Raw genomic sequence first — 27,161 nt, 5'->3', positions numbered from 1 at the left:
AGAAAGCTGGAAGGAAACACAACTGATTTGTTTGCAAAGTGGTGTTGGAGGAGAGCTTTGAGGAGACGATGTCTGGACGAACAAGTGGGTCCTGGATCGAATCAAGTCTGAACTTTCTCTGGAGGTGAAAAATATTGAAACTGAGGCTGTCCTACTTTGGAGACTTCCTGAGAGAACAAAATTGCACAGTAAGAATTGCTCGGCAATTTACAAATTTGCTTGGTAAGAATTGTCTTAGGAGGTGGTGGGCTTCCCTCTGGGGGAGGCAGATCAGCTTGGGGTGATGGCCGCCCCTGCAGAATCCTGTAACTGCCAGTGACTGGAAATAATTCTTAAAACAATTCCCCTAATCCCCGAGTCAGCGTGGCCACAGGGGGATGATGGGAGTTGTTACTCAAAAGACTGGCATTCTTGAATCCTCCCCCCAAACAACCCCATTCTCCAAATGCCAAAAATTTGACTGAGTGGCCTCACTGTCTCCCATCCTGATCTCTCCCAGAAGAGCCGTTTCTGGGCACAATTCAAAGCACTGTTCCTATAACGTTATCAAGCCCTAAACAGCTTGGGTGCAAACTATCTCAAGAACTGCATCTCCCTTTATGAGCCTGCCTGTGTGTGAAAATCATCTCAGTCCCACCATCCTCAAGGTGCGTTTGGTGGGGACCCGGGAGAGGGCCTTCTCGGTGGCTGCTCCTTTAGACTCTGGAACTCCCTCCCACTGGAGGCCAGCCTGGCCCCATCTCAGCTCTCCTTCCGCAAGCAGGCGAAGACCTGTCACTTTAGGCAAGCTTTCCCTGAGTGATTGGCTGTCAAATGGGGTTTTTTAAATGGATGGGTCTGCCTTACTGCCTGGGAATGTGTTTTTGGTGTTATGCATTTGTAAGTGTTTTTTTTTTTTAAATCCTTTTTCGTATTTGTATACTTATAGTTTTTAGCCTTAAATATTGTGTTTGATTCACATTAGCAGCCTTGAGTCCTTCTTAAGGAGAAAAGCAGGCTCAGAATGTTTTGAATGAGTGAAGGAACGAATAGGTCGCCATGTCTATGCTACCGTAAGCTCACTGGAAGTCTGATGGGATATAAAGGCAAGAAATCATTATATAAGCAGATCGATGGATGTGTAAACAAACGGGCGATGCCCTCCGGAGCCGTATCTGGGTCAGGGGACCCTCTCATTTCTGCAGCTGTTTCGTTCTCTCCTCCACCCGCTGAATGCCATCTGCAGAGTTCCCAGAAAGTTGGCAACATCTTGGGGGATTTTTGTTTTCGGCTCCCAGGTTCCCGCCAAACCAGGCCAGGGTGGAAGGTCTCCATAGGGGAAAACGTATTCAATCCATATTTTAATGCACACGGCCTCGTTTTCCACTTTTCCACCGATACAAAAAACTCAGTTTCCCTTGAAGATCTATTATTTACCATGGAATTATCCAGTCAAGAAATTTGTATCAATATATTCATGCCGGGCGAAAGCGCATACAAAAAGAAATCGTATTTTTTTTACAAAAATTGCACAGCAAAAAAAAAAAAAAAAAAATCAGATTATAAAGCACACCCAAAAGCAGCATAATCTATGTATTATTTATTAGTTGCAGCTACATCCTGCCTTAGGGCCTCTAGCTGCAGAGCCATGGGTGGGGAGTTCGATTCCCCCACTGGGCCTCCTTGAGAAGGGGATGGACTGGATGATCCTACAGGGTCCCTTCCAACTCTGCGGTTCCATAAGACAATTATCCTAATGAGCTGATGGGCCTGTGCAAGGGAGTCCACGCTTTGCCACTGCTTTATTACAACCTCTGGCTGAGAGCTTGCAAAGAATTTGCATGGAAAGAAAGAAATCATGCACCAAAAAAAACTATGTCTGGCGAAATGTACATACGTAAATATTATAAATGTTAATGCAAAAAAAAATTTTTAAACAAATTCTCAAAGTTTGGGATAAAACAAAGTTGCAATCACCAAATGTTGTCAAGTCAGTTCTGATGTATGGGGAACAGACTGCGCTCAAGGCTGAAAAAACCAGGAACGGAAGCTGACGGACCTCCCTCATTATCCCCACCTCAATCCTTCTTTCAACCCTTCCTTGTTCATCCATCTTGAATGCTTCGACTGCAAACGCCCGGAGGCGGCTCAGAGAAGGCCCTGGCTGTGCCCTCCCCCGGGCGAATGGCTTCCAGTTGCGGGTGATCCTGTACAGCTGCTCCCGAGCTAGGTTTCTTGCTTTGGACTATAAGACCCAGCATCCACCAACAGCGAGTTTGGGGAGCTTGCCCTTGGTCCATGTTCTGAGGCGCTTCTCCCAAGGCGGCGGTCTTTCAGGGAGTGAGTGACGGCTGAGCTGGTGGGAGAGGAGGCAGCTGCCATCCGGAGCCCTGAAGGCTTTGGCAGCGTCTTCGGAAAGACGCGAAGGGGGGAAACGTGTCCGTTGGCCACACCTCCTGCTGGCACGCCAGGGGCTCCATGTGGGCCCTTTCCCTCCGTTGGCACTCCTGCTGGCAGGCCAGCTGGGAATCCACCCTGCCAGCATATAAGACCAGCCCGTCGGGAGGGAAAAGGTCTCGCTTGCAGAAGAAATCCCCTCGGCCATGATCGGGATCCTCTGTGTCGTGTTGGCGTTGGCCTCCGAGGGTAGGGTTCCCATGCGGGATGAATACATGCATGCAGCGCCTGTTCAATTTCATTTTAATTTTTCAATTACTCTGGTGCCTCGCTAGACAGTTACCTGACATGACAGTTTTTTTCGCTAGACATTGGTTTTTTGTGATCGCTATAGTGATTTGCAAAACAGTGATTCCTATGGGGGAATTCCGCTGGACAATATTTGGTCCTTGCTTCGCAAACCGATTTTCGCTAGACGACGATTTTGACAGCTCCCTCCGCGCTCGCAAAACAGGTGTTTTCGGGACCTAAGCTTCACAAGACAGCGATTTAAACAGCTGATCGGCGGTTCGCAAAGCGGCTTTCCTATGGCCGATCTTCGCTAGACAACGATGATTCCTCCCCATTGGAATGCATTAAACAGGTTTCAATGCATTCCAATGGGGAAATGCTTTTCGCTAGACAATGGTTTTGCTAAACAGCGATTTCAGTGGAACGGATTATCATCATCTAGCAAGGCACCACTGTAGTTGTCAAATTCAGAGCCATAGGATGAGAGGGGCAGCTGCTCATCCCTGAGACACCTCTGGGGATTGGTTATTAGTAATAGTAGCAGGAGTCATTCTGACTCATGGCAACCCTCTTTCAGGGTTTTCCAGGTGGAGAATCCTCAGAAGTATTTTCCCCTTTCTTTCTTCTGTGGGGGGGGGGGAGCCCTGTGATGGCGCAGCCGGCCCACGGCTTACACAGGTTGGCTCTTCTCCCAGGAGGCCCCGGGATGGGGAATCGAACTCACAAACTCTGGCTTGGCAGCTAGAGGCCTCAACCCCTGAGCGATCCAGCCAGCTGTGGGGGTTGATCAAGGATCTGGCTAAACAAGGACTTTTTAAAAGCAGGTTCCATGGATAAAGGTGATCAGGTACGGCGTAAAAGGCGGAGAGCTTCCACTTGTAGAAGAAGTCTATCTCACAGGGCTTGCTGCCAGGGGAGATCATGGGGACAGATAAACCTCACAGACATAATTTGTGGCCTCCCCTTGGGGACACCACAAGCCAGAAAGCTCTTTGGTCTCACCTGCCCAAGTCAGAGGTGGGTTTGTAGCCACGGTTTGGATCTCAGGTTGATCTGGTTTGTGAGCAGGCTGCTCTTGAAAGGAGGGCTTGAAAGCAGGACCAACGGGAGGAGCACCGGAGTGGGATGCGTTCCTGATTTATTATTTATTTGGAGCCTCCTGGCACAGGGGTTAAACTGCAGTCCTGTCGTCGAGGCTCTGCTCACGACTTGAGTTCAGTCTCGACAGCCTCAAGGCTGAGTCAACCTTCCATCCTTCTGAGGTTGGTAAGCTGAGTGCCCAGCTTCCTGGGGGGGGGGGGGGCGGCAGGCAAGGTGTAGCCTTGCACAAGTAATTTGTAAAGGGCCGAGAGAGTGCTTTGAGCTTTGTGGGGTAGTCCTTAAGCAGCACGCTTTGCTTTGTTCCTCCCTGTTCCTCAGTGGCTTTCACCCTGAAAGCTCACCTCTCTCTCTCTAGCCTAGACATAATCAATTTGCACAACGGAGAATATCAGGTGACACGGGAAACAGACCCCTGCGACAAAGTTGGCGGCCATTTGATTATGGGTCAAGTGTTTTGGGCATAATGAGGTTGTAAACCGCACAGAGATTGCTTTAGCGCTTATGTCGAAACAACAGCAACCCCGACAGCAGCAGGGCAGGCTCTTCCCTAAGGAATCCGGAGATCTACCGATTGCGGGGGATCAGCTAGAGAGCTCCTCAAAGGGCAGCAGAAGAGTCTCAACTCCTTCCTCAACCGACAGATTTCCAGGAGCTGGCGAGATGTGGCCGTGCGAAGGGTATCTCGCAGCGAGACGTGCGTCACGCAGATGGTCGCTTCTCTGAGCAGCGTCGGGCATTTCATGTGGAGGAGCTGGCTCAGGGGCTTTGGGTTTGGCAGAGGTGCCAAATCCGTTTCCTTCGCCAGGGGCCAAGGGCATCAAGCGCTGGCCTCCAGAGGCTGTGCGCTGGGGAACGCAAGGAAGACAGGAGCTCCTTCCCTTCCCCTCAGGGATCAGCAAGCAGATGGCACTTCAAGCATGCTCAGGGGCCCTCCATTTGCTCTGCTAAATGCTCACCTGGATTCTGCCCTGTGTTGTTTGCAGCCTTGGCTTGTGGGAATCCCGTCTACAAGCCCAACGTATCCAGAGTCGTCGGAGGGGAGAACGCGAGAAAAAACAGCTGGCCCTGGCAGGTAAGGAGGGCCGGCGCGGTCGGGATCTCTCCTCACAGGACGTGTCAGGCTTGTGGCTCTTCGGTCAGGGGGAGCTTCCGTGGAATGGTTTTGGTTAAAAACGTAAAATGTAATATTTGCTGCTTCAGAAAATCCACTTGGAGACAATGCAGAAGAAAGGAAGAAACCCTTGACTGGGTTGCTGAAGCCCTTAAGAGCAGGATTTCAAAACAACAACAACTGCTGAGCTGGAAGGGACACCCGATGGGTTCCTGACTCCAGTCCCTGCCGAAGAGGCCCAGCGGGGAAATTGAACTCATGCCCCAGAGTAGGCTGGTAGTCCATGGGAGCAGGTCCTGGGAGCTGGGCACGGGAGTTGGGGAGAGACGCTTCTCTCACTTTCAGCTCCAGATTCTCCCAGGGCCTGACCCCACATTGACAGCAGTGCAGGACACCCCCCCAATGGACAAGGGACTGGATTGGGAGGGCCTCAGTGGAAGAGTCTCCTGCCACGTGTCTGACGACCGACCGGCAGCCACCTTCAGGCCTGGAGTGGCAGGGTTGGGGGGAGTCGTGTCGAGGAAAGTGCCTCTGGGAGACCCAAAGGCCTCGAGGGGGGAGTGCACTTCTTCCCATGTTGAGTGTGGGAAGGTGAGGATCTGGGGAGAGGGAGGCTGCTCTGCCATGATCATCTCTTGGCACAAGCCAGAACTGCTTCCCCCCACCCCTGGTGTGTGTGGGTGTGTGATTCGGTCTCAGGGGTCTCATCCTCTTTGCAGGGGGTGGGGGGGAGCAGGTCGTGTTTCCAAGGTCCGTGCAGTGACAGAGTGGAGGGCTGCTACACTCCCCTCGGCATGACTAGCAACTGAATCAAGCTACTCTCTGCACATGTTCAATGGCAGCTAAAAAAGGAATATAACTGTAGGCTGGCATAGACCTTTGGCCAGCTGTTTGTGCATGCTCGCCATATACAGGTGTCAGCTTCTTCAATGCCACTATGATCATTTATGGTAATACTTTTTTTTCCCCCACCCAAACAAGAAAGAGGTAAAGTTCAGCACCCTGGACAGCATCTGGAAGTTTTGGCCTACCCTGGAGATGGGCACGAACCATCACACTGGTGGTACACGCAAGTTTGTGTTTCAGCCAAAGAGGGCTTCAACATTTCCCAGCTGTGCCTCCTCCAGCAGGAGCCCACTCAGAGGCAGCGCCCTGGCTTCCCTGCCCCGCCTCCTCTGAGCACTGTCTCTGAGTGGGGCGCCTGCTGGAGGAGGTGGGCCTGGGCAACACCCAACGCCTCTTTGGCGGAAAGACCTCCACCTCAGCATGTGTGCAACTTCCCGGTGCAATGGGTTGTCCCCCTCCGTGGCTTGGACTATCAATCCCATCAGCCCTCCCAGGAAGCTGCCGGTGAAGAATGATGGGAGTTGTAGTCCAAATCCAGAGGGCTATGCATTTTCCCAACCCCGATGTAACTTACTCTTGGAACAACGCATGTCAGGATTTGGGCCCTCTCCCCAGGTTCTAGAGCTCTTAACGGCCTGGAGTGTTCAGCCTCTTTCCTCAGAGGCGAGCCGCGGACCTTCGGTCAGCTGGAGAGAGAAGAAACGTGAGACACAATAAGCTAAGAAAGAGATGCCAGCATGGTGTCCGCCTCAACAGTAACTCTTTCATAGTCACTGATAAGTCTTGAGCAGCTTTTAGAAGAGAGGAGCAGATGAACACCACCACAATGCCCAGAAAGAATTGAGGCATGCCAAGGAGAAGAGAAGGATTTTGTCAAGAGACAGACATGCTCTGTAGGGAGGGAGACAGAAACCAGAAGAGCGGGAAGGGACGGAAATATAAGCCTGGAAGGCAAAGGGAATGATCCCAAAGAGGAGACTCAACCTGACGTTTAGATCGCAAAAAAAAAACATGGCTGCAGAAAGGAGCAAGGAGGGTGATGAGATTCGAAACAAAACAAATAAACCCTCATCCAGAGGTTTCCCTTTGGAGCCTTGTCTTGGGAATTTGTTGGTCCCACTGAAGGCTTTGTCAGAAATAACCTGTTAAATTGGAAAAGAGAAAAGTCGCCTCCAGATCAAATGTCATTGATTGTGAAATATGGGCCATGAAATATGCAGGGAACGTACTCGGAGTTTGGAAAAGGGGCTTTTGCTGCAGACGGCAGGGAGGGAGATCTCTCTCATCCGGGCTGTGATCAGAGACTCCTGTGCAGCCTCAGCTCAATTGTGGATTAATTCTCCTCCAGGCCTCCCTCCAGTACCTGTCCAGTGGGAAATGGCGCCACACCTGCGGTGGATTCCTCATCGCAAAGGACTGGGTCATGACAGCAGCTCACTGCATCAGGTACGTGGAGTCTGGGCCAAAATTGGTGGTGGCTTCCTCTAGAAGCTGAGGGGATGAGCTGCAGATTTGGCATTCAATAAGTAACTTACTTGGACCCCAAAAGCGAGAATCTCCTCTCAGCACTTGTTTGTTTTTTAAAGCGGCCCCTTTCCAAGTACTTTACTTGGTCATCTGAAGCTGAGGGAGATCCTTGGCCCAGGAATACTACAAGTGAGAAGGATCCTGGAACCATTTTAGATCATGAGCTGAATATGAGCCGATTGTGTGATGTGGCTGCAAAAAAAGCAAATACGATCTTAGGCTGCATTAACAGTTTAGTCTCCAGATCCTGTGAGGCACTCTATTCCACACTGGTTAGGTCTCATCTTGAGTTCTGCGTCCAGTTCTGGACACCACGCTTGAAGAAGGATGCTAACAAATTGGAAAATTTCAGAGGAAGGCGACGAGGATGATCAGGGGGCTGGAAACCAACCCCTCTGAGCAAAGATGAAAAGAACGATGTTCTTGATCATACCTGAGTGCAGAAAAGAAGACTGAGGGAAGATAGTAGGGCACTTTTCATATATTTGAAAGGCTGACCTGCAGAGGAAGGGCAGGATCTGTTCTCGATCATCCTGGAGTGCAGGACACACAACAATGGGCTCAAGTTAGAGGAAGCCAGATTTTGGTTGAATATTAGGAAAAACTTCCCAACTGTTAAAGCAGTACGACAGTGGAACCAGTGACCTTGGGAGGTGGTAAGGGTTCCAACTCTGGAGGAATTTAGACAACCACCTATGAGATCTGCTTGGATTTGGATTCCTGCCTTGAGCACGGGCTTTGTCTTGATGGCCTCAGAGGTTCCTTTCAACTCCATTACTCTATGGTTCTAAGATTCTGTGCTGGTATATTCCTAAGTGCCAGGACTAACCATGACAGTCCATGTTCTGCCCCAAGCAAAATCCAAAAATACAGACAGCTGTGTTTATTCTGAATGACCAAAGCAGCCATTTTTGTCTTGACCAGGAGAAAGCTTTCTGCAATAAAGGGGGGGTGAAGCTGGAACTGGCCAGGGCACATGGACACGGAGAGGTTCCCATGAGCTAAAGATAGTTGAATAATATGTTGAGTTGATGCCCCAAATAAAAAGCAAGGATGATGCAGAATTTCTCAATCCATTGATCTTTGCCCCTCATCCGCAGTTCATCCCGAACCTATCGTGTCTACCTTGGAAAATACAACCTCGCGGCCACCGAATCCGGATCAGTTGCTGTTTCCCCGAAAAAGATCATTGTTCACCCCAAATGGGACTCCAGCAAAGTTTCGAATGGGTAACTTGATAACCTTTTCTTTCTTTCCTTACAAAAAGATTGGGTGGCTTGTAGACCAGGGCAAATTTGGGCCAGTATTTTTCCTCCTCATTGAAATCTTTGGTTAGAATCATTGGAACTTCTACTAGAATCCCTCTTTATTAGAATTATCTAAATACAGTAGGACCCGCTTATCCATGAGATCATTGTTGATTCACTTATTCACAGTCTGAAAATATTAAAAAATATTAAAAGAAAAAAATCCTAGAAATATATATTTCTAAAGATGAAGTTACCAAGACGAGCCACGAAAGGGAGCCGGAGGCCATGCTGTGTATAGCATTTGCTATTAAAATAGTGTTCGCCATAACCCGTGTTCTCCAGCATCCATAGGGGGCTTGGAAGGGATAACCCGTAGATACGGAGGATCCTACTGTATGTACCTACCTATCCTGAAAACACCAGCATTCTGGACAGAAATCAGGATTTAAATGAAACAGGCATGACTGAACTGTGTAGTCTTCCTTCGACCTGATGGTCTTCCCCTTGGGTCGGACTACTCTGCCGATCCACAAAAGCAAAATGGCTCTCTGGCTATGACGAAAGTTGTAGGTAACTCATCTGAAGTACATTGGGTCAGGGAAGGGTTAGCTCAATAGGATTCAGCTTATTTGACGACCCTAAGATATGAAGGCATAGGGTTGTCCAGCTGCCCCAGGATATGCCGAGCTCTCGGGATCCATTCTGACCAAGTCAGGCTTCGACTTTGGCCCAGTTGCCTGTTTGGACTTTGGCTGCCAGGATCTCTCAGCCGGCGTGTCTATCGGAGGATCTGAGGAGATTCAGTCCAAACCAGGAACTTCTCCAGACTTAGAGACGGAAGACCTTCTGAAACCTCTAAGGGAGGAGTCAGTCAGGACCAACCTAGGGGACCCTGGATCGGGTGTGTGGTCTTCTGTAAACCATGATGAAATGGAGGTCCACCCCACTGAGGGACATCCTGAGAGCTTAGAAGGATGGCGAGCATATCTCCTCTGGAGCAATGTCGTGCCTTTGCTGTGCTGGAGCCCATGGATCGCATCTAGGGGGTGCCCAGGGCGTCAGGGAGAGCTGGTCTGGTGCCATGGTTGGCGTGGGGGCCCCCCCTCAGATTTGGGAGGTTCAGGCTCCAGCCTCTACCATGCCAGGTAACTCACTGGGCGATCTCCGGGCAAGCCGTTTCTCCCCGAGCCTGGCCTACTTTGCAGGGCAGTTATGAGGCGAAGGTGGGGAGGAGGGGGAGGGCCGTGGATAGGCCATCTTGGCCGAGAGAAGAAAGAGAGCAACGAATAAATGGAGCGCTCCGTGTCCTTCCTGTATTGGTACTTTTCCACAATCCTTCCAAACTAGGAATGACATCGCCCTGATCAAGCTGGCAGAATCCGTCCCCCTGAGCGACCAGGTCCAGCCAGCGTGCCTCCCGAAGGCAAACAGCATCCTGCCTGGCAATTCCGTTTGCTACGTGACCGGGTGGGGCCGTCTCATAAGTAAGTGGTGGGTTTTTATGGGTGTCTTTCTTTCTGGGCAGGTCTCCCCCCCCCATGAGAAGGGCTGAGGGGGGGGTGTCTCCTTCTGGCCACCGCTGGGCAGCTGCCCCGGTTCTCCAGGGACCCCTGAGCGTTGTCGTTTTGTAAGGCAGAGAGCTGACTGGAGGGGGGGAGGATTGATCCCTGTTTGAAGCAGGGAGATGGAGCCGCGTTTCGTGGGTCCCCCTGGACTGTGAGAAAGAGCAACATAAAACTATGGGAAATTCGCTTTCTAAGCACTCAGCTAAGAACAGTCGTCGCGTACTAGAGGGGAGGCAGAGACTGGCAAATTGGAACTGTTTCTAAGTCTTGGGTATGCAAATGTAGGCATATGAATCTCCTGCCACTCTCGGTTTTAAGCCATCTGCTTAACTTCAAAAGAAACAACAACAAACCAGAAAGGGAACATGGATTTTGTGCAGTATGTTTTCTACAGCGCCCTCCCCCTACCTTTGAATTACTTTCTTTGCCAGGAGCTGCTAGTTGTCAGAGCAGTTATTAGGGGGGTTCACCCATCCCGAGCTGGATGCGCTGCCTTTAGCAGCCTAAATATAGGGAACAAACCATGTTGTCTCACGGTGCAGGGGTTAAACTGCAGTCCTGCAGTCAGGCCTCTGCTCACCGCCTGAGTTCGATCCCGATGGGCTCACGTAGCCGGCTCAAGGTCAACTCAGCCTTCCATCCTTCTGAAGTTGGTAAATTGAGTGCCCAGCTTGCTGGAGGGTGTGTCTGCAATGTACCCATTGATTGAGGAGGGTTTCTAAAGCTTTGCCTTGCCCCTTCTCTTGGGGGACTCTTGCAGCGAACGGGCCCTCGCCGGACCTCCTGCAGCAGGGGCGCCTCCTGGTGGTGGACCATGCCACCTGCTCCAGCCCCAGCTGGTGGGGCAGCACTGTCAAGGCCACCATGGTCTGCGCAGGTGGCGACGGCGTAATCTCCAGCTGCAACGTAAGTCTGCGTGGAGAGCGGTGGTGGCAGCGGCAGGCGGGTGAGCCTCCGGAACTCCTGGGGACGAGACGAAGCTCAGCGCCGGAGGAGGAGGATGGGTTGGAAGCTGGGGTGTGGTGGCGGCTGGGCAACCCGGGGCACCTCTCTCTGCCCGCCCCCCACCGCCCCCAGCTGGCCTCTGGGGTCTCTGCTTCAGCGTATGCTCTCACTGACTCTCTCCCTAATGCCCCCCAGGCCCATCCGTCCAAGGCGCAGGTGGGGTGGTGGTGGAAGGGGCTGGAGGACCAGGATGGAACTCACGAGCCTTCTTGTTACTCGAGCCCTTGGCGCAGCAGCACAAAGCCCGGGCGGTGGCAGCGGTGGGGGACTTGGGTGGAGGAGGGCGACAGAACCCTGTTTCCAAGCTCCATGTCAAGGCAGCCTCCAGCCTTCAAAGACGGCTTAACCATCTGGTGCCCCTGCTCCCCGGAGGATTCTGGGATTTGTTGTTCTCCGGGATTTTAATGTTCTTTCTTGCATGCATCTCATCCCCATTTTAAAGCCTTCTACACCTGCAACCAATCCCATTAGCCTGCCTGCTGGCAGAGGGACGCTGGGAGTCATAGTCCAACAGAGTAACCATCCGACCCCTGGCAACCTCCCCCCAACACGCCCCCATCCCCGCGTGTGTTGTTTTGATCCCGCCACATCCACAGCTTCTGAGCAGCTTCCAACGGTCCCCTCCAGAGGTTGGAAAGAGTCAAGCCTTATGGGCTTTGTTCTTCCAGGGTGACTCCGGCGGGCCCCTCAACTGCCAGGCCTCCAGCGGGACGTGGGAGGTGCACGGCATCGTCAGCTTCGGCTCTTCCCTCGGCTGCAACTACTACCGCAAGCCCTCCGTGTTCACCCGGGTCTCCGCTTTCAACAGCTGGATCGATGAGGTGAGCGCCCAGCGCAGGCAGGTTCCTGAGGGCCAGTGGGGCGCAAACACCCCCCCCGCTTCCAGAAAGGCCAGACGTTGGCCATCCTCGCCCCCAGGACGGCCCGGGGGGGGGGACTTCACTCAGCACCACTGGCAGGAGGGGCTTCGCGGAGATTAGTATGAAAAGAACCCCTTCTTTGATTTGGGGTTACCTTTGACTCAACGAGCAATGAGACGAAGCCAGGTGCACCCCAATGCTGGAAAAGAAAAACCTCCATAATTAGCGCCCCTCTGCCCCTGCGGGTGAGGCCATTCCTGCCGCACAGCTGGAGCGCTACGCAGGTCTTTGGTTCAGCTGTTTCGTTCCTCTGCGTGTGAACTGGGCAACGTTTCCACTGCAGAGTCGCCCCGGTGGGCATCAGTCCGCAGATCCTGCTCCTTCATGAGGGCGGCCACTTCCGTTATCACCAAAACAAGCGGGCAACAGAAGGTGCCACTCTTGAGTATGGTTGCATCCGCTAACCGATAGGTAGCCCTAGAAAGCTGGAAAGTGTTTTGGTTATTTCAATGGGAGTAACCAGCTCCTCTCCCTTGGGTGGGGAAGACCACGGATGGGTTCCTGGGTGATGTCCTGCCGATTCTGCCTTCCTGTGGCTGATGAAGGGCCCGGAAGCTTCCAACCTCCCTCTTTTAGGTCTCTCCTTCCCTCTGGTGAACAAGTTCCTTTTCAAGAAGAATGTTCCAAGTCCCATCTGGCCCTGGGTGCAAAGGAGGTTCTGCCTGCCGGACGGTGTCCACCTCACCATGGCAGACGGACGATGGTCCACCCCCTTTCCCTTTGGACGGGGTTTACAGCGGAGAAACCGCCTCCAGCTGCCAAGGTCAAACGCAAACCCATTAACATCAGCACCCCTGGGCTACACACTAGCATTAGCCACATGCTCTAATAAAAAAACAGGACTTAAATCTATTTCTGTTTATTTATAGAGAAGCTTTTTACCACCCTTTTCTCCTTAAAAAGGACCCAGGGTGGCTGACATCATTAAAAGACAAGATTTAAACGCTATAAACAGTATGATTTTTTTAAAAAAGTATCAAACAAGGGCCACTGTAAAAAAAAAAAGGTCAACAAAACCAAGGACAAAAGCAGACTCAAAGCAACAAAGCACAACGCTGCTTTGAAAAACAACAACGCACACCCCTCCCGGGCAGCTTGTTGCGAATGTCGCTTGCAAAGTTGTGAAGTTCATGCCAGTCCCATAGGCTCAGTGGGTTGACCCTGGGGTGGGGGGAAACGAACGACCGGCCGGATTGGGGCCGGCCACCCTTTGGACCTTCTCTTTGTGTATCTTTGCAGGTGATGGCCTCCAATTAGCCTCCAGGAGCGCCGGGACAGACACACGACCTGCCAGGGATGAGATCTGAGGGTTCCAAGCGTTTGGGGAATAAAACCGATCGTGAACATAAAGCAACTGACGGTCTCCGGTCTTGAGACTAACGTTGGGGGCTGGTTTGCTTCCAGGATGGGTCTGGAGGGCTTGGTTTCATCTGCATGAAGGGTTACAGAGAAGGGATGGGTTTCTGTCTGTCAGGTCTCCTCCCTCTTCGCTCCAGATGCCTGGACCCAGAATAACAGGTTCACACAATGCTTCCTCTGTCCTGCCACCGCAACTCTGGTGACTCTCTCTGGGTCTTCTAGGTTGGACGTCCTCAGATGGGGCTCTCCGGTCCGTTCCTCTTTCCGCAGGCACTCTGGCAGCCGCGCTGTGCAGGTTGCCCCAGGCTGCCCGGGTGTGAGGGCACACTGCGTCCCATCAGCCACACACAATCCCTCCAGGGGATCTTGGCCGGCTCCCTTCCTGAGAGACGCAGCAGCCCTGTGAACTCCCGGCTGTTGGCTCTGCACTCAAGCGCTGCAACCTACGAGCAACGCTGAACTGAATTTAGCTGCAGAGGGGTTGCAAAATGTCAACCAAGAAACACACTTGGGGGAAATGTGGTCGCTTCTCCTTAAACCCTGGACGGGGGCCTTTCCATCAGGACACAGCAGTCCTGGACAGCACTGCCTGTGGTGAGGGATCATGGGCTCTGTAGTCCAAAAGGGGTCTCTACTGCCCACCTGGGTGCAGCCCGTGCGACGCTCAAGCGTCTGAAACCCTCTACTCCGTTCCTGCATTGCAAACGTGTTGGTGGCCTCCCAGTCAGCAGCACGAGGGCCCTCCTTTGAAAACCCCATGGTTCTCAACCTTGGGGGTCTCCTGGAAGCCCTGGCCAGCCTGAGAGGCTTCCGGGAGGTTTCGTCTAAGGACCTCTGGAGACCCACGGTTGGGAGCCACGGTGCTCGAAAGGGAGGAAAGAGGGAGGAAAGTGCACCCAAATGAAGAGAGAGGAGTGGAAAGGAGGGCGAAGGGGGACCCCGGGAGCCCCCCAGCCAGAACCACCAACCAGAAATGGCAGGAGGAGCAGGTTCTGCTCAGGACAGGGTGGACAGGAGCGTGAAGAGCCAACGGTGGCGAGTTCTGCTCCTCTTAGTTTAAGGAGGACCTTGAGAAGCCAGGACACATCTAGTGGAAGGCAGTCGCGACGGCCAAAGGCCTAGAAGCCAAGCCCCAAGAAGACGTTTAAGCCTGGGGAAGAAAAGGGTCGCGGACAAGGCCCTTCGGGTCTCAGAAGGGCTGCCTCGTGGAAGACGGAGCAAGCTTGTTCTTGGCTGCGCCAGGAGGGCCAGCCTCAAAACCGTGGGTTCAGAGGAGAGGGGAGGAAATCCCACCGGGACCAGGGCTTCCCCAAGCTTGAGCCCTCAGAACTCCCAGAAATCCTGGTCAGCCTGGCTAGCGGGGTGAAGGCTTCTGGGAGTTGTAGTCCAAGAACATCCGGGTGACCCAAGGCTGGGAACGAGCGATTTAGACCGTAGGGAGAACCTCTCCGGAGGGTCAGAACCATTGAGCAGTGGGACGGGACTCTCTTGGAGGGGGGGCGGTTCTCCCCCAGGGGAGGTTTTTGAGCACAAAAGATCGGAGGGCCACCTGTCAGGGGTGGCGCTTTAGCTGGAGAGGTCCTGCTCCAGCGGGGATTGGGCCCCAGGGCCTTTGGGGCCCCCCTTCCAGGGCTACCGTCTTGTGATTCTGTGGCACAGGAAGATTAACAGAAGGAAAATAATGTCATACATTCATGTGGGAAATCAGATGAGCGATCCATGGGAAAGTATCAGCTTGTGAGCTTGGGCACTAAGGGAGGGTCACCCTCCCCTGCTGAGGAGACCCGAGAGGCACAGGGCAGATGCCACCTCCAGGGCACTGTCCTAGGGGGGAGCTTTCCACCGGAGCCAGGAGACCGGAGAGATCCAGAAGGCGGCAGATAAAGGCCTTCCTGGGGAAACCGCCGCCAAGAGGAGGGTCAAAGGGGAGCTGAGAGGACTCGGTGGGGAGGAGGAAGCAGAGAGCGAGCCAGGCAAGAGACCGGGCAGGGGCCCCAGAGCAGAGTGGGGAAGAGCATCCATGGGGAGCCCCTCTCTGGGGCCAGATGAACTATCTCAGCACGGAGGATCCTGAGAAGCCCAGCAAGGCCGAGCGAGGCTGAGGCCAAGGGTCACCCCTGGAAGCCAGAAGAAAGGTCTGGCCGAAGTGGGGGGGGGCTCCTCCCACCTGCCACTTCTGCTTCAGTGGTTGAGCAACTGTTGTAGGAACACGCCTCTCAGGCCAGCGAGCCCCCTGTGGCCCTCTCGATGCTGCTGCTGGGACTGCAGGTCCCATCCTCCTTCACCCACAGCCACCATCCAAGAACATCTAGAGAGCCACCCGGTGCTCACTCTCCTCGGCAGGCTCCACGTTCAAACCAGCCAGCTTGCACAGGCGGCATAGAAATACAGCGTATTTAATTGCACAAAACGGCATGGCACTTCTGTTCTGCCCCATTCCCCCACCCCCCAAAGAGAGGAAACGGACTCCTTGGCTTCAATCTCTGGGCCCTGCTTCTTCCTGTGCCAAGCCGGGCTGGTCTAACAGCCAGCCGTGGCTCCCCTCAGCCGTTCTGGAGGGAGCCAGTGGGTGAAGCCAAGACGACGTCGAAAGAGGCGAACGCCCTCACGTGGCCCCAATTCCCAGAGTTCCTCAGAATGGAAGGAAGGGGGAGAGGAAACGAAAAAGCGTCATGATGGTTGAGCTCGATTAAAGCTGCCTTCTGCCTGCCCAGGAAGAAGGTCCACCAAGAAGTGTAGGAAGTACGGATTTGGATTCACCCAGGGCCTCCTCCTCCTCTGGAAGGCAGGTTAAACCGAGGGCATCCATGCCTCAGTTTAAGAGGAAGGCATAAATGTGTGACCACCAGGCTTCCAGGCATTCCTTTCGGGACAGACAGCGCCTCCTACGAAACTCCAACATCAGGAACGGCTTGCTTGGGGTTCCCCCGCGAAAGAGAAGCACCGTTTTTCACAGTAACCCAAAAATAAAGAAAAATCCTTCAGGCACCATCGGCAGCTGGACCTTTTCGAAGAGGTTTCCTGGGGATCCCCTCCTGCGTCAAGGCGACGATCCCCAGAAGCATCTTCGTTAAACCTTGAAGAAAAACCTCTTACGCAGGAAGTTAAAGCAGCCGGGCATTTGCTTGAAAGTCCCTTTCGCAGAAACAGCGTCTGCCACCTGACGAAAGGAGAAGAGAGAAAGGCTGGGCTATCAGGACGGCTCGCACGCACACCCACCCCTCTTTCCTTGAATGACTGGCTGCCAAGTGGGGTTTTTTTTATAAATGGGTTCTCGTACTGCATTGAATGTGCTCTGGTCTCCCTTATGTTTTTTGGTATCGTATTCATTGACCTTTTTAGTCCTGTCTACTCATTGTTACTAACTTAAACGCTCTTCTTTAATTGTTTTAAGATGCCTTGGGTTCCTCCTTAAGGGGAAAAGCAGGTTAAAAACAGTTTAAAGAAAATAAAGAAACCAATAACCCCAAATTCTCAGTGGGGGACAGGCACCCCAGGGCTCCTGCGAAGATAAAAGACAGGGCAGAAAGAAGCAGGATCCCACCTTGGCCTTCCTGCAGGAAAGGGAAGACAGAAACCTATCGGGGAAATAAGCAATACGTCGGCACCGGCTTTTGCTCTGAACTTTCTGCGCCGAAGGGCCTCAGAGCAGACTGACCAGATTCAGCTCTCTGGTTGCCGGAGGGTCTCTGCGCTCTGAGAGGAGGAGGAGGAGGAGCAGCGGAAGGTCACCGAGAGAGTGTCTCCTCTCTGGGCCCAGATCTTCCCGGTCAAAGATGCAAAATTTACCCTCAGCAGCATATCCAGCAGGTCCTCGGAGCCGGCGTATTCCTTCAAGACCTCGTCCAACGTCTCGACGTACCAGGAGCCAGTCAACTTACTCCTCCAGGACACAAAACCTTGGGAACGGAAGCAAAAAAGCTCAGTAAGACTGGATGCCCCCCAGACGATAAGGGGGTCCTGAAACTGTGGGGCCAGGGCCCATCCCAGGCGGAGCATCCTTCTGAAGAAGAATCCTGAGACGCTTAAAAAGTGTGTTCATTTTGTTTCATTGGTCACACATTTCTCAAACAAAGGGGCCGCAGGCAGTAAACTATTCAATTATCCAATTGAAACGCAATTAAACACGAGAGAACAAAAATTAATCTTCTGAAAACGCTAAAGAAATAAAATAAAATAAATTCCGCCTGATGGCGACCCCTTTTCCAGGGTTTTCCAGGCAGAGAGTCCTCAGAAGTGGTATCCCCTCCGCTTCTGCTCTCGAGGTGATTTATCTCTGGACTGCAGCCCCTTGCCCAAGGCTGCCCAGGCTGGCCGTACTTGTGGGAGGCCCTGTGGGGGAATCAAACTCCCAGCTCTGCAACCAGACCTGAACCCTGGAGCGATCCAACCAACTCAAAAGCACTAGAAGAACCTGTAAACACAGACTTAAGAGGCAAACAAAAAAAATCTCCAGGAGAACCAAGTTTCCATGCCCACCACAGGCCTTTAAAGCCTACATAAAAAGAAGTATATTTTTGTTGGAAGGACGAGAAGGAGGAGGTTCATGCTGCCTTCTTGGGGGGGCACATTCCACAATGTGGGGGCAGCCGTTGGGACGTTTTCAGCCGTGTGACCGAGAGCGGGACCTCCTCTGAATACCTTAGGTGCCAAGAAGGCTCCTACAGTCCATCCGTTCGCTCTGACTCACGTTGTAGAGTTTTACCGCCAGCACATGGAATTGGGCCCAGAAAGGGATCCGCAGCTAGTGAAGCCGTGGCCATCAGGAAGCGGAACTGGCCCCCGTCAGCCGCCGGGCGGCTGCTTCAGTTTTAACTTTGCAAATGCACTCCAGGAACAGCTGAGATCTGATCTGGCCTGTGGCTGACCAGCAGCATTTCCACCTTCTCTGGATTAAGTTTCAATCTGTTTGCCCTCACCCACCAACCCCTATTACTGATGACCGACACCCATTTAGAAGAGAAACCAGCTTCCTTGGAATCCGATGGAAAGGAAAGAGAAATAGAGAGAGTGAGTTGGGTGTCATCCACATACGGGTGACACCAAACTCCCAAACTCTGAGCCACCTCTCCCCGTGGTTTCATGTACACACTGAACACAACAGAACTCCACAGCCCCATGAGGAACACCGCAGGTCAATGGCCCAGGCACCGAGACAGGCAGCCTCCCCCTTTTGAGGTTGTTCAGGGAATTGAGACCAATTTAGGAGAGACTTCCAAACCTCTCACCAAACCATGCACTGCAGAACTCCGTAGCCACACGCATGTAACCGTGCAGTGTGGACAAGTGCCTGCAGGGCCTTGGAAAGGAAACAGTCCAACCCTCTGCAGGGGCTCACCTGGGAACGTGGAATAAGAGACCAGGATATCACTGGGAGTGGGCAAGCTTGCCCTAGCGTCCACTTGATCCGAGCCTTCTGCCTGTGCCTGAAAGGGGGTCGCATCCGATTCAGTGGCATTTTCATGGAGCTGGTGGTCGGGAGAGTCCGAATCCACTTGAAAACCCCGGTCGCATTCCTCTAAAGAAGCAAGAAGAAGCACATGAAACGCAAAGCCAGGCCCGAGGCCACACCGCCTACCCCGGGCACCTTTTGCCCTTGAGGGCATCCAGGCGCGCCTCTCATCCCTGCGGGTCACGTGGTCCCCTAACGCCTCCAGGGTTTACAGTCCCTCTGGCCCTCGATTGAGATCCCTGATCGTAGCCACTTTCGCTTACAAACATCGACCAAATAGACATACTTCCAAGAAAGTGGTGCTTAGAAACTCAGGCTCCGAGGCGGAAGTGCATAATTATTTGTTATTTTACGGAATGAATTAACAGATAGGTTTTTTTAAAAAAGCTCAAAACTAGCTGTTAAATGCTAGAAAATGGCGATCTACAGGGAAGGGTCATTAACAGGGAACCACAGAACGTTGTGCTCTCTTCAAAGAAAACAGATCTCCGAGTTGTGTGGGCTTCGTCTGTAGCTTCATCATTTACTCTTGAGCCGCCTAGAGTGGTCGAAATGACTAGATAGGCGGGGTATAAATATAATAAAATAAATAAATAAATAAATGAGTACCAATTAAAACACGATGAAGCAGGCACTGTGGGCTAACAAAATATGTGCTGTTGTCTTTTTTATCCATAGGGACAAACACTGTTTTAAAAATGTCATTCGTAAATTCTGTTCTTGATCATTTTCAGCAGGGCTTTACAGTATATGACATTGCTTCCCCCCCCTCCAGCGCCGCCCCCTGCCGGCGCACTCTGCTCATTTACGAGCGTATGTCTTTAACCCTGCCCTTCTCTACGGGTTCCTAAAGTTCCAGCAACAACAGAATTGTGGTGTGTGAATGTCACCCACAACCCTTCGTCTTGCATCTCAAGATCAAGGTCTGGCTTTTCTGAGTCACCGACTAACTTGTTCCTTGTTCTGGCTACAACCTGGACATAACAGGTTGCGCTTAACGTGTTAATGTCAAAACAGCCTACTTTTGCAGTAAAGGAAGAGCAAACGGAGGGGTCCAATTGTTTTGAAAAGTTGCATTCTTTTCAAAGCGTTATTTTTGATAGCTTAGAGAGGCACCCTTTTTAAAAGCGCCAACGGGCTGATTTGCTTCTCCACCTGTTGCTAAAACTAGTAAGGTCCAGGTGGATCCCTTCCCAGCTTCTGCACCCGATCCTCCCGGGGCGACCGCCAGCTCTTTCCAACTCTCGGGACCCTCCTCGTGGGTGAAGCCCAGCGCTCGGACACCCGCCGCCCCCTCCCAAACCCACAGAGTCACCTCCGCCACAAGCCTGGATGAAGAAGAGTTTGGGTTTCCCTCTCAGGCTGGGGCAGTTGGTCCCGTTGAAGTAGCCGACCATCTTTTCCACTGCAAGGCTTTTTCCGTCGGTGCCATAGATTCCGCCCGGAAACTGAATGTGGCTGGCCTGTAAGCGGATGATAGGGACGATGATGGTGATGATGGGCAGCCCTTCCTAGCCGCCAGAGGAATTCCTTCCAATAATCTGGGGCAGGGGAAGGGAATGGGTCTCTAGTCTCTCTTTTTCCCCCTCCTGGCAGTCTTAAACAAGGAGCAATCATCAGAAGAACCACCGACAGCTTTTTAACCCCCCCTTTGAGTTGATCCTCCCCTTGGTGGGGTGATCCAGAAAGCTCAGGGAGAGGCCCCGTGGGTCGTTTTCATTGTGGAAATGAAACGGCCAGGTGGAAATTTTGCCCCTCCTGCAGGAACCAGAGAGAGACTAGGATCATAAGGAGGAAGGGTCCTATCTGTTGCTACATACTTCTGCAACGGATGTTTCCTGTTTTCGAAGCCTATTTCTGAATTGCAGAACTGTTATTTTGGTATTAAAACCTGCAGGGGGGGGGGAGCAGGAAGGAAATGCAAACGAAATAATCATGATTTCTTAGCAGATCTGCCAAGTTCAGTGGACTGACCCATTAGATTAACTCTAGAAGAAGAAGAAAAAATCTTGTTTGACTATAAAGATGGCCCTCATTTAACCAGTGAGCATTTTTTAAAAAATAAAATGTTTTCCTTATTTTGAACACATACTTGTGACTCTCCCTCTTGTATGTGCAGACAAAGAAAAATGCCTTTAAGATGAGGTTTTAACTTTTTCTCTCTCTCTTTCCACTTGTTTCTATCACGTGGAAATATATGCGGATTAAATCAATACACCATAATTGACCAATCAACGGAAACTCCACAGTTAAGGGACTAAAAACTTGTTTCAATATCCTTCTAGTCAGGCGTTTCTCGTTGTCCCCGCCGGCATTCTTTATCATATATCAAAGGCAGGTCCTCTGCCCCAAAGGGCTTACAATTGCACGGTGCGCTCACCTGACAGCCATGGGAAAGGAGGACCACCAGGCAGCAGTCCAGCGGACGGTGGTCTCGCCTTGCCAAGCTCTGCAGCTCCCGGACAATTTCCTAGAGACCGTTCCCAAAGAAAATGAACCAGTGTGAATGACAATATTAATGGGGGTTCTATCATCATTCCCGCCTTCTCTGAAGGGGAAGCCTTTGGGAAACCACCTTAAAAAAAGTTGTTGTTCACCCCACCCCATAACCTGTTTGGGTTAAGCCTCGGGATCCTGAGGGCAGAGAGCGCCTTCACAAGTCCCGAAAGGGCTGGGGGGGGGGGGGCACAGGATAACTCTCGCTCTCCTCCGGAGACGCTGCCACTGCCCATAACGGGGCTGGTGAGGTCGAAGGTCCCTTCGGGTTCCCCGACTCGGACAAAAGCTTCTGCTCCGGAAGGTCTCAACTCGCAGCAACCCAGACGGGGCGGCCCGGATCCTTCCCAGACGCACCTGTGCCGTCAGGTCTCGCCGGCTCAAGACCTCAAAGTGCAGGGCCCTGAACCGCCTCTCCAGCTTCTCGCAGTCCACGTCGGAGCCGACACGGGGCCGGAGGTGAGTTCCTGGGCTGAAGTTCACGTTGTTGATAATGAGGCAGTAGCCGCAGGGGTCACTTTTCAGGACGTACGCCTGTCGGACAGAGAAGCCAGGAGGGGGAAGCTAAGCCACATTCGCACGGTGCCCCCCCCCAAGAAAGGCCCTCCCTCTGGCCCCAAATCCGAGGATCTTTTGGGGGGGAAGGAACAACACACGATCCCACCCAGGCTGCATTTTCTGGGCAAAAACATCCTCTTTTCAGTAACTGATTCTTGTTTGTTTTATTCCCGTACAAACACACACAGAGAGAGGTGGACCTGTGAATCGTGGAGAGTCTAGAGTCCAGGAAACAGGCATCATCCACAGCCAGAACATTCTTCTCAAAGGGATGCTGAAGGGTTGGGGTAGCCCTCACCCTGAAACTTGCCTCCTGCTCCAGGTGGGAATCACACACCCGACGGCAGTGGCAGCCGCTGGCCTTGGCTTGTTCAATGCCATAGTTGAAGGGATCAATTCTTTCTGGACTTATAAAACCCAGAATGCCCCCAAGACAGGATGGCCATTTCCTGAGCTGTATTTTGCTTCCTCCAGCGAATGGATACTTAAAGACAGTACAGTAGGGCCCCCCATATCTGCAAGATCGGTATCCACAATTTTACTTATCTGCAGACTGAAAATATTAATTTTATATATATATATACACACACACACACACATATACACACACACCGTTTCCCCCAAAATAAGACCTAACCTGAAAATAAGCCCTAGTAGAATGTTCATCATATAATATTATTAGGCATCCTTCAGTCTCAAAAGACTATGGTAACGTGCTCTGTATGAAGGACTTGGAACAGCATCTAGTGTGGCTGAAGAGGCCAATTTGAGAGTGACCGTCCCTTCCTCACTAAAGACAGATCCAATCTGTCCCCTGTCCAGCTCCCTGATTTTGCTGCTTTTGTGACTTCCTCTTTGCCTCGGCCTGCTGCACAAGGATCTCTTCAAATTGGGAGAGGCCGTGATGCAACGCCTACCTCCAGGCTGAACACTCGGATGTCAGGGTTTCCCATCTGTTGAGGTCCATTCCTAAGGCCTTCATCATATAAGCCCTACCCTCAAAATAAGCCCCACTTAAGTGAAACCCTGTCCTCCACCCTCGTGCAGCAACCAGAAGAGGACATGACTTGGAACCAATCCCCTGCAGATATGGGGGATCCTTACTATATTAAAATATTATTGTATTAAAAGATAATTTAAAAACACATGAGTTAAAAAGAGCAGGTGCCAACCAGTTGAAAGACCTGGTCCTAATGAAGCTGGCAGAAGCCTAGAGGGCCATCTGCGGGATGATACTGCACACCCTGTTCTTTGGGGCATTTTTTTCCTTGCACCATCTCGCCCCATTCTGAAACTAGAGAAGCCGTGTACAGCGGGGGGGGGGAAACCAACCGTTTCAGAATTCCTTCTGGATCTCTCTTCCAGGGAACCTAGAAGACAAGACAAAGGTTAAGAGATATCTTTCCAGTGGAGTTGTACAGTCCCAGAATCACAGAGCTGGAAAAGATATTTGCGACAAGAACTCCCACTTCCGGCTCGCCATGAAAAATTCAGGGGAGACACAACACAGGTCTGCAGGGATTCACAAGGCTGTTGCACAGAAAAGGGAGCAGAGCGGTTGCCTGTTGTCTGAGGGCCAGGACTGAAACCAACGGGGGTGGGTGGGGGGCTGCTGGGAGGAGAGCCAGTTTAGGTTGAGCACGAGGAGAAATGTCCCACTAGTGGTGAGAGATGCTTGACAGCAGGACAGCCTACCTTGGAAGGGTGTGAGCACTCCATGCCCTGAGATCATAGCACGGAGCTGGGAGGGGCCCCATAAGACCATCCAGCCCCACCCCCCGGCTCAGGGCAGGAATCCAAATCAAAGCTGATTGGACAGAAGGTGGTCCAATTTCTTCTTGAAGGCCTCCAGTGTTGGAGCGCTCACCACCTCCTCCTGAGGTCTCGGGTTCCGTTGTTGTACTGCTCTAACAGTGAGGAAGTTTTTCCTGATATTGAGTCAAAGTCTGGCTTCCTGTCGCTTGAGCCCATGGTTGCCTGTCCTGCACTCTGGGAGGATCGAGAACAGATCCTGCCCCTCCTCTGGATGAAGGCCTTTCAAGTTGATGACGACCTTTTGAAAAGGGCCACCCTACCCCCCCCGTCTTCTTTGCTCAAGGCAAGGAAGGAGGGCCCATTCTTTCCTCTGGGGGCTTGGCTTCCAGTCCTCTGATCACCTTTGCAGAGATACGTAAGAGGAGGTCGCACAGTTATTTCTCAAGATTGCTGCTGTTGGATCTTGTGTGTCTCTCCTTTCTTTTTTCAGATCCTCAAGCACCTGAACATTTTAGAACACGGTCTTCCTGATTACAGAGAGAGCATCCATTTTCCCAACTTTTGTACGGATGGGAGCACAATGAAAACCCATACTGAGAAAGAGCCTGGATTTTGGCCGGTGATTAGAAAGCAGTTTCCTCCTTACCTTGACCAGGGGCACCGCCCTGTTTGGGCTCTTGGCATTTCTCATTCACTGCTTGGACTGGAAGAGGCACATTTTCTGAAGTCCCGTCCCCTAGAAGCAGAAAGAACGGTTCTGAATTATTGTTTAAAGAGTTCTCTCATGTGACATCAAGATGTGTCCAACGTACACAGGCACCTACGCCTGCAGACTCAGGGTCCAGAATCCAACTGGTGTTCACGAAAGGTCTGCGTAACTTGCCTTGGCTAATTGCAGCAAACGGAGGAGGTGCTTGGCGCACCTCAGTTTTGCAGTCCGCTACGTAATCAGGACACCCCCTGACACCGAGTCTGTTAGCTACAATTACCCAAGGCCAATTATGTAAAACACCAGTAGGATTCCAGCCCGTTTTTAAGCAACAGCTCTGTTATTTTAACACTAGAGGGTGGAGAACATGTGGCCTTCCAGACGGTGCTGGACTACGTCACCCATCATCCCATTCCCACCAGTGTGGAAGTGGGAATGGGTGGCCTGGAAGAAAATTAGTTGGCAGAATGGGAAGACTTTGGGATCAGATGAATTCTTGATCCAGTTCTTCATTCAAACTTTGAGAACACCCAAAGGAGCAACAAAGCTGACCCAAGTATTGATTAGACCAAGGCTTTCTCTACGGGCCCCAGATCCAGGGATGGAAAGCTTCGTTAGTCTCATCTTTTCATGGAAGAATGAAGAATTCCAATATCCTTTTCCATCCTGGTTAAGGATGGCAGAGAATGTCGGTCCTCTTAATAGAGCTCTTGTCTCAGACAGATGACGATTTACGCCAAAGAAATATATCTGTTTTGGCACAAAATCATTCAGCTTTGTAGATTGCCCAAAACTAGAATGAAGCACTTGGTGGGCTATTTGTATATTTTTATGCCAGAATCGGAAGCACTTGATAGGTTATTTGTACGTTTTATGCCAGAATCGGAAGCACTTGATGGGTTACTTGTATGTTTTATGCCAGAATCAGCTAGCCCTGTGCTAGCTGTGTGGGTCCTTTGGATTTCTGACAAAAGCACATGAGGGATATTTTAGGCAAATTACAGCAACTTTAGAGATAGAAAGGAGCTCTTGGTCTTGCTCTCAGATAGAAATGAAGACTCTCAGAGCTTTAAAATTCCATGTGGGGTCTCTTTACGGGAAGATAGGAAAACATGGAATAGTATGAGTTCCCCCACCCCACCCCATTTGGAAGGTATTTGTTTGGGCTGCAAAGTCAGAGCAAAAACTGATGAATCGAAACTCATGCATTCTACCCACAAATACAAGCGCAGAGAGCCAACCTGTTCTGGGGATCAATGGGAAGCCATGTGGGGTCCACAACATGCTTGAGCTAATGTTTTCCCCCACAAATCTCTGTTTTAGGGGGATCTAAAAGGGCAAGAAAGCCAAAGCAGGTAGTAGTGAGGGGAGCCGGAGACCAGCGACCTCTGGAGGCCTGTGTCCTTTTCAGGAGAGTCGAGCCTGCACTCAAACGAACCTGAAACGAAAACTGGGAGCAGAGACGTCCCAGCCCGACAGGGAGGTACTCACGGGGTCTGCTTGGCCCGCCCCACGAAGGGACATCCACTGGCCTGATCTCTGCGGGAGGGACCGGCGTCTGGTCGAGTCCTTCGCTCAGCCAGGCGGCCAACTCGTGCTGGCCAGATTCTTGGAGGCACTGGAGGAAGATGGGGAAGGCCTGCCGCCCGCGGGTCTGCAGGTCAACAATCAGCTGCCTGGCTTGGTCTCGCCGAGTCCCTGCTTGCTGGAAATACAAACCGAAAAACCCATTCTCCGAGGTTTGTTGAAGGAAGAGCAGAAGCAACCTTTCATTGGTAAAAACGGGTTACACGTCAAGGCTGGATGAAGACACCAGGGGTGGGTGGGTGGAACCCAGGCACTACATTAAATATAAGAGGAGCCACTCCTTTACACGAAAACAAGGGCATTATTCTAAAAATCAGGAAGAAGTGCAAATCCAGGACATTATTAAAATTCAGAACCTCCCCCTCCCTCCAATCATCATCATCTTAGAAGGGCCGGGCTGTCAAGGAGGGACCGCGGGGGATTCAAACTCCCCACCGGGGGCTCCGCAGCTGGAGACCTAGGCGAGGAGCCCCCCTGGTGATCTCGAAGGGGCTCTGAGATGCCTCTGGCAGGACAGTGGGGCTGAAGCACTTGGGGGCCATGAAGATCCCGTGGGGGGGGCAGCCATCCACACCCACACCCCCCTGCCATTACAAACCATCCTCATCATCCTCAGGTCTCAACCTGGCCCCTCTCCATCCAGGTGGGGCGGCTCTGAGGAGGGAGGTAACATCCCGGCACGGGGTTCAAATCCTGCTCCCGTTTTCCACCCCGCACCCCTCAGGCCCCGGGAGAACACACACCCCCTGCGCTGCCCTGGACGCCCCAGGCTCTCCAGAGATGAAACCACCACCCCCGGAGCAGCTTTAGGCAGGGAGAGGGGCTGGGGCAGATTCCCCCCCGCCCCCAGCGCCTGCTACTCTACTCACTAGACCTCCCAGCCCTCCCTGGAGCAAATGAGCAAAGGGGGGGCGAAAGGCCCTGGGGAATCCCCTCAACGTGTGTGGGGGGGTGTCAGGTGGCGGCACCTGGATCTCCTCGAGCATGTCCCGGGAGAAGAGGCCCCGGCGGAGCAAAGGCTCCCAGAGCGGCGCCACTCGCAGTTCCTGCACCAGCCGGAGGCGCCCCCGCTGCAAACGCTCCCGCTCCCGCGCCTCCATCGCCTCTGCGCCTGCGCCGAGGGAGAGAAGGAGAAAAAAGGGGCCTTCCCTGGCCACGCCCACGAGGGGATGGGAGGGAGCTCTCCTGGTGACGTCACGGCCTGTCCCTCCTCCTCCTCCTCCCCTGACCAGCCGGGTGTGGTGGGGTCTCCC

General features: G+C 52.3%; 2 protein-coding genes across 2 annotated transcripts; one reads left to right on the top strand and one right to left on the bottom strand.

The window, feature by feature from the left end:
* Positions 1–2,518: 2,518 nt before the first annotated feature.
* LOC110072620 (chymotrypsin-like elastase family member 2A) lies at positions 2,519–13,347 on the top strand. Its single transcript, XM_020781127.3, has 8 exons — positions 2,519–2,625; positions 4,752–4,840; positions 7,074–7,171; positions 8,353–8,481; positions 9,850–9,986; positions 10,828–10,973; positions 11,741–11,893; positions 13,232–13,347. The coding sequence occupies exons 1-8, from the start codon at positions 2,583–2,585 to the stop codon at positions 13,247–13,249; spliced, it is 813 nt and encodes a 270-aa protein (XP_020636786.3). The 5' UTR covers positions 2,519–2,582; the 3' UTR covers positions 13,250–13,347.
* On the bottom strand, positions 12,839–27,102 carry CASP9 (caspase 9). Its single transcript, XM_072977787.2, has 10 exons — positions 26,877–27,102; positions 25,813–26,026; positions 24,259–24,348; positions 23,190–23,227; positions 21,657–21,833; positions 21,184–21,273; positions 20,119–20,266; positions 18,690–18,869; positions 17,141–17,250; positions 12,839–16,511 (listed from the first exon to the last, which is right to left on the bottom strand). The coding sequence occupies exons 1-10, from the start codon at positions 27,006–27,008 to the stop codon at positions 16,422–16,424; spliced, it is 1,269 nt and encodes a 422-aa protein (XP_072833888.2). The 5' UTR covers positions 27,009–27,102; the 3' UTR covers positions 12,839–16,421.
* Positions 27,103–27,161: the final 59 nt, after the last annotated feature.

The sequence above is a fragment of the Pogona vitticeps genome, chromosome 7 (genome assembly GCF_051106095.1).
Source record: "Pogona vitticeps strain Pit_001003342236 chromosome 7, PviZW2.1, whole genome shotgun sequence".
NCBI classification, from domain to species: domain Eukaryota; kingdom Metazoa; phylum Chordata; class Lepidosauria; order Squamata; family Agamidae; genus Pogona; species Pogona vitticeps.
Note: the sequence above shows the minus strand (reverse complement) of the source record. Positions and strands in the feature narration are given on the sequence as shown.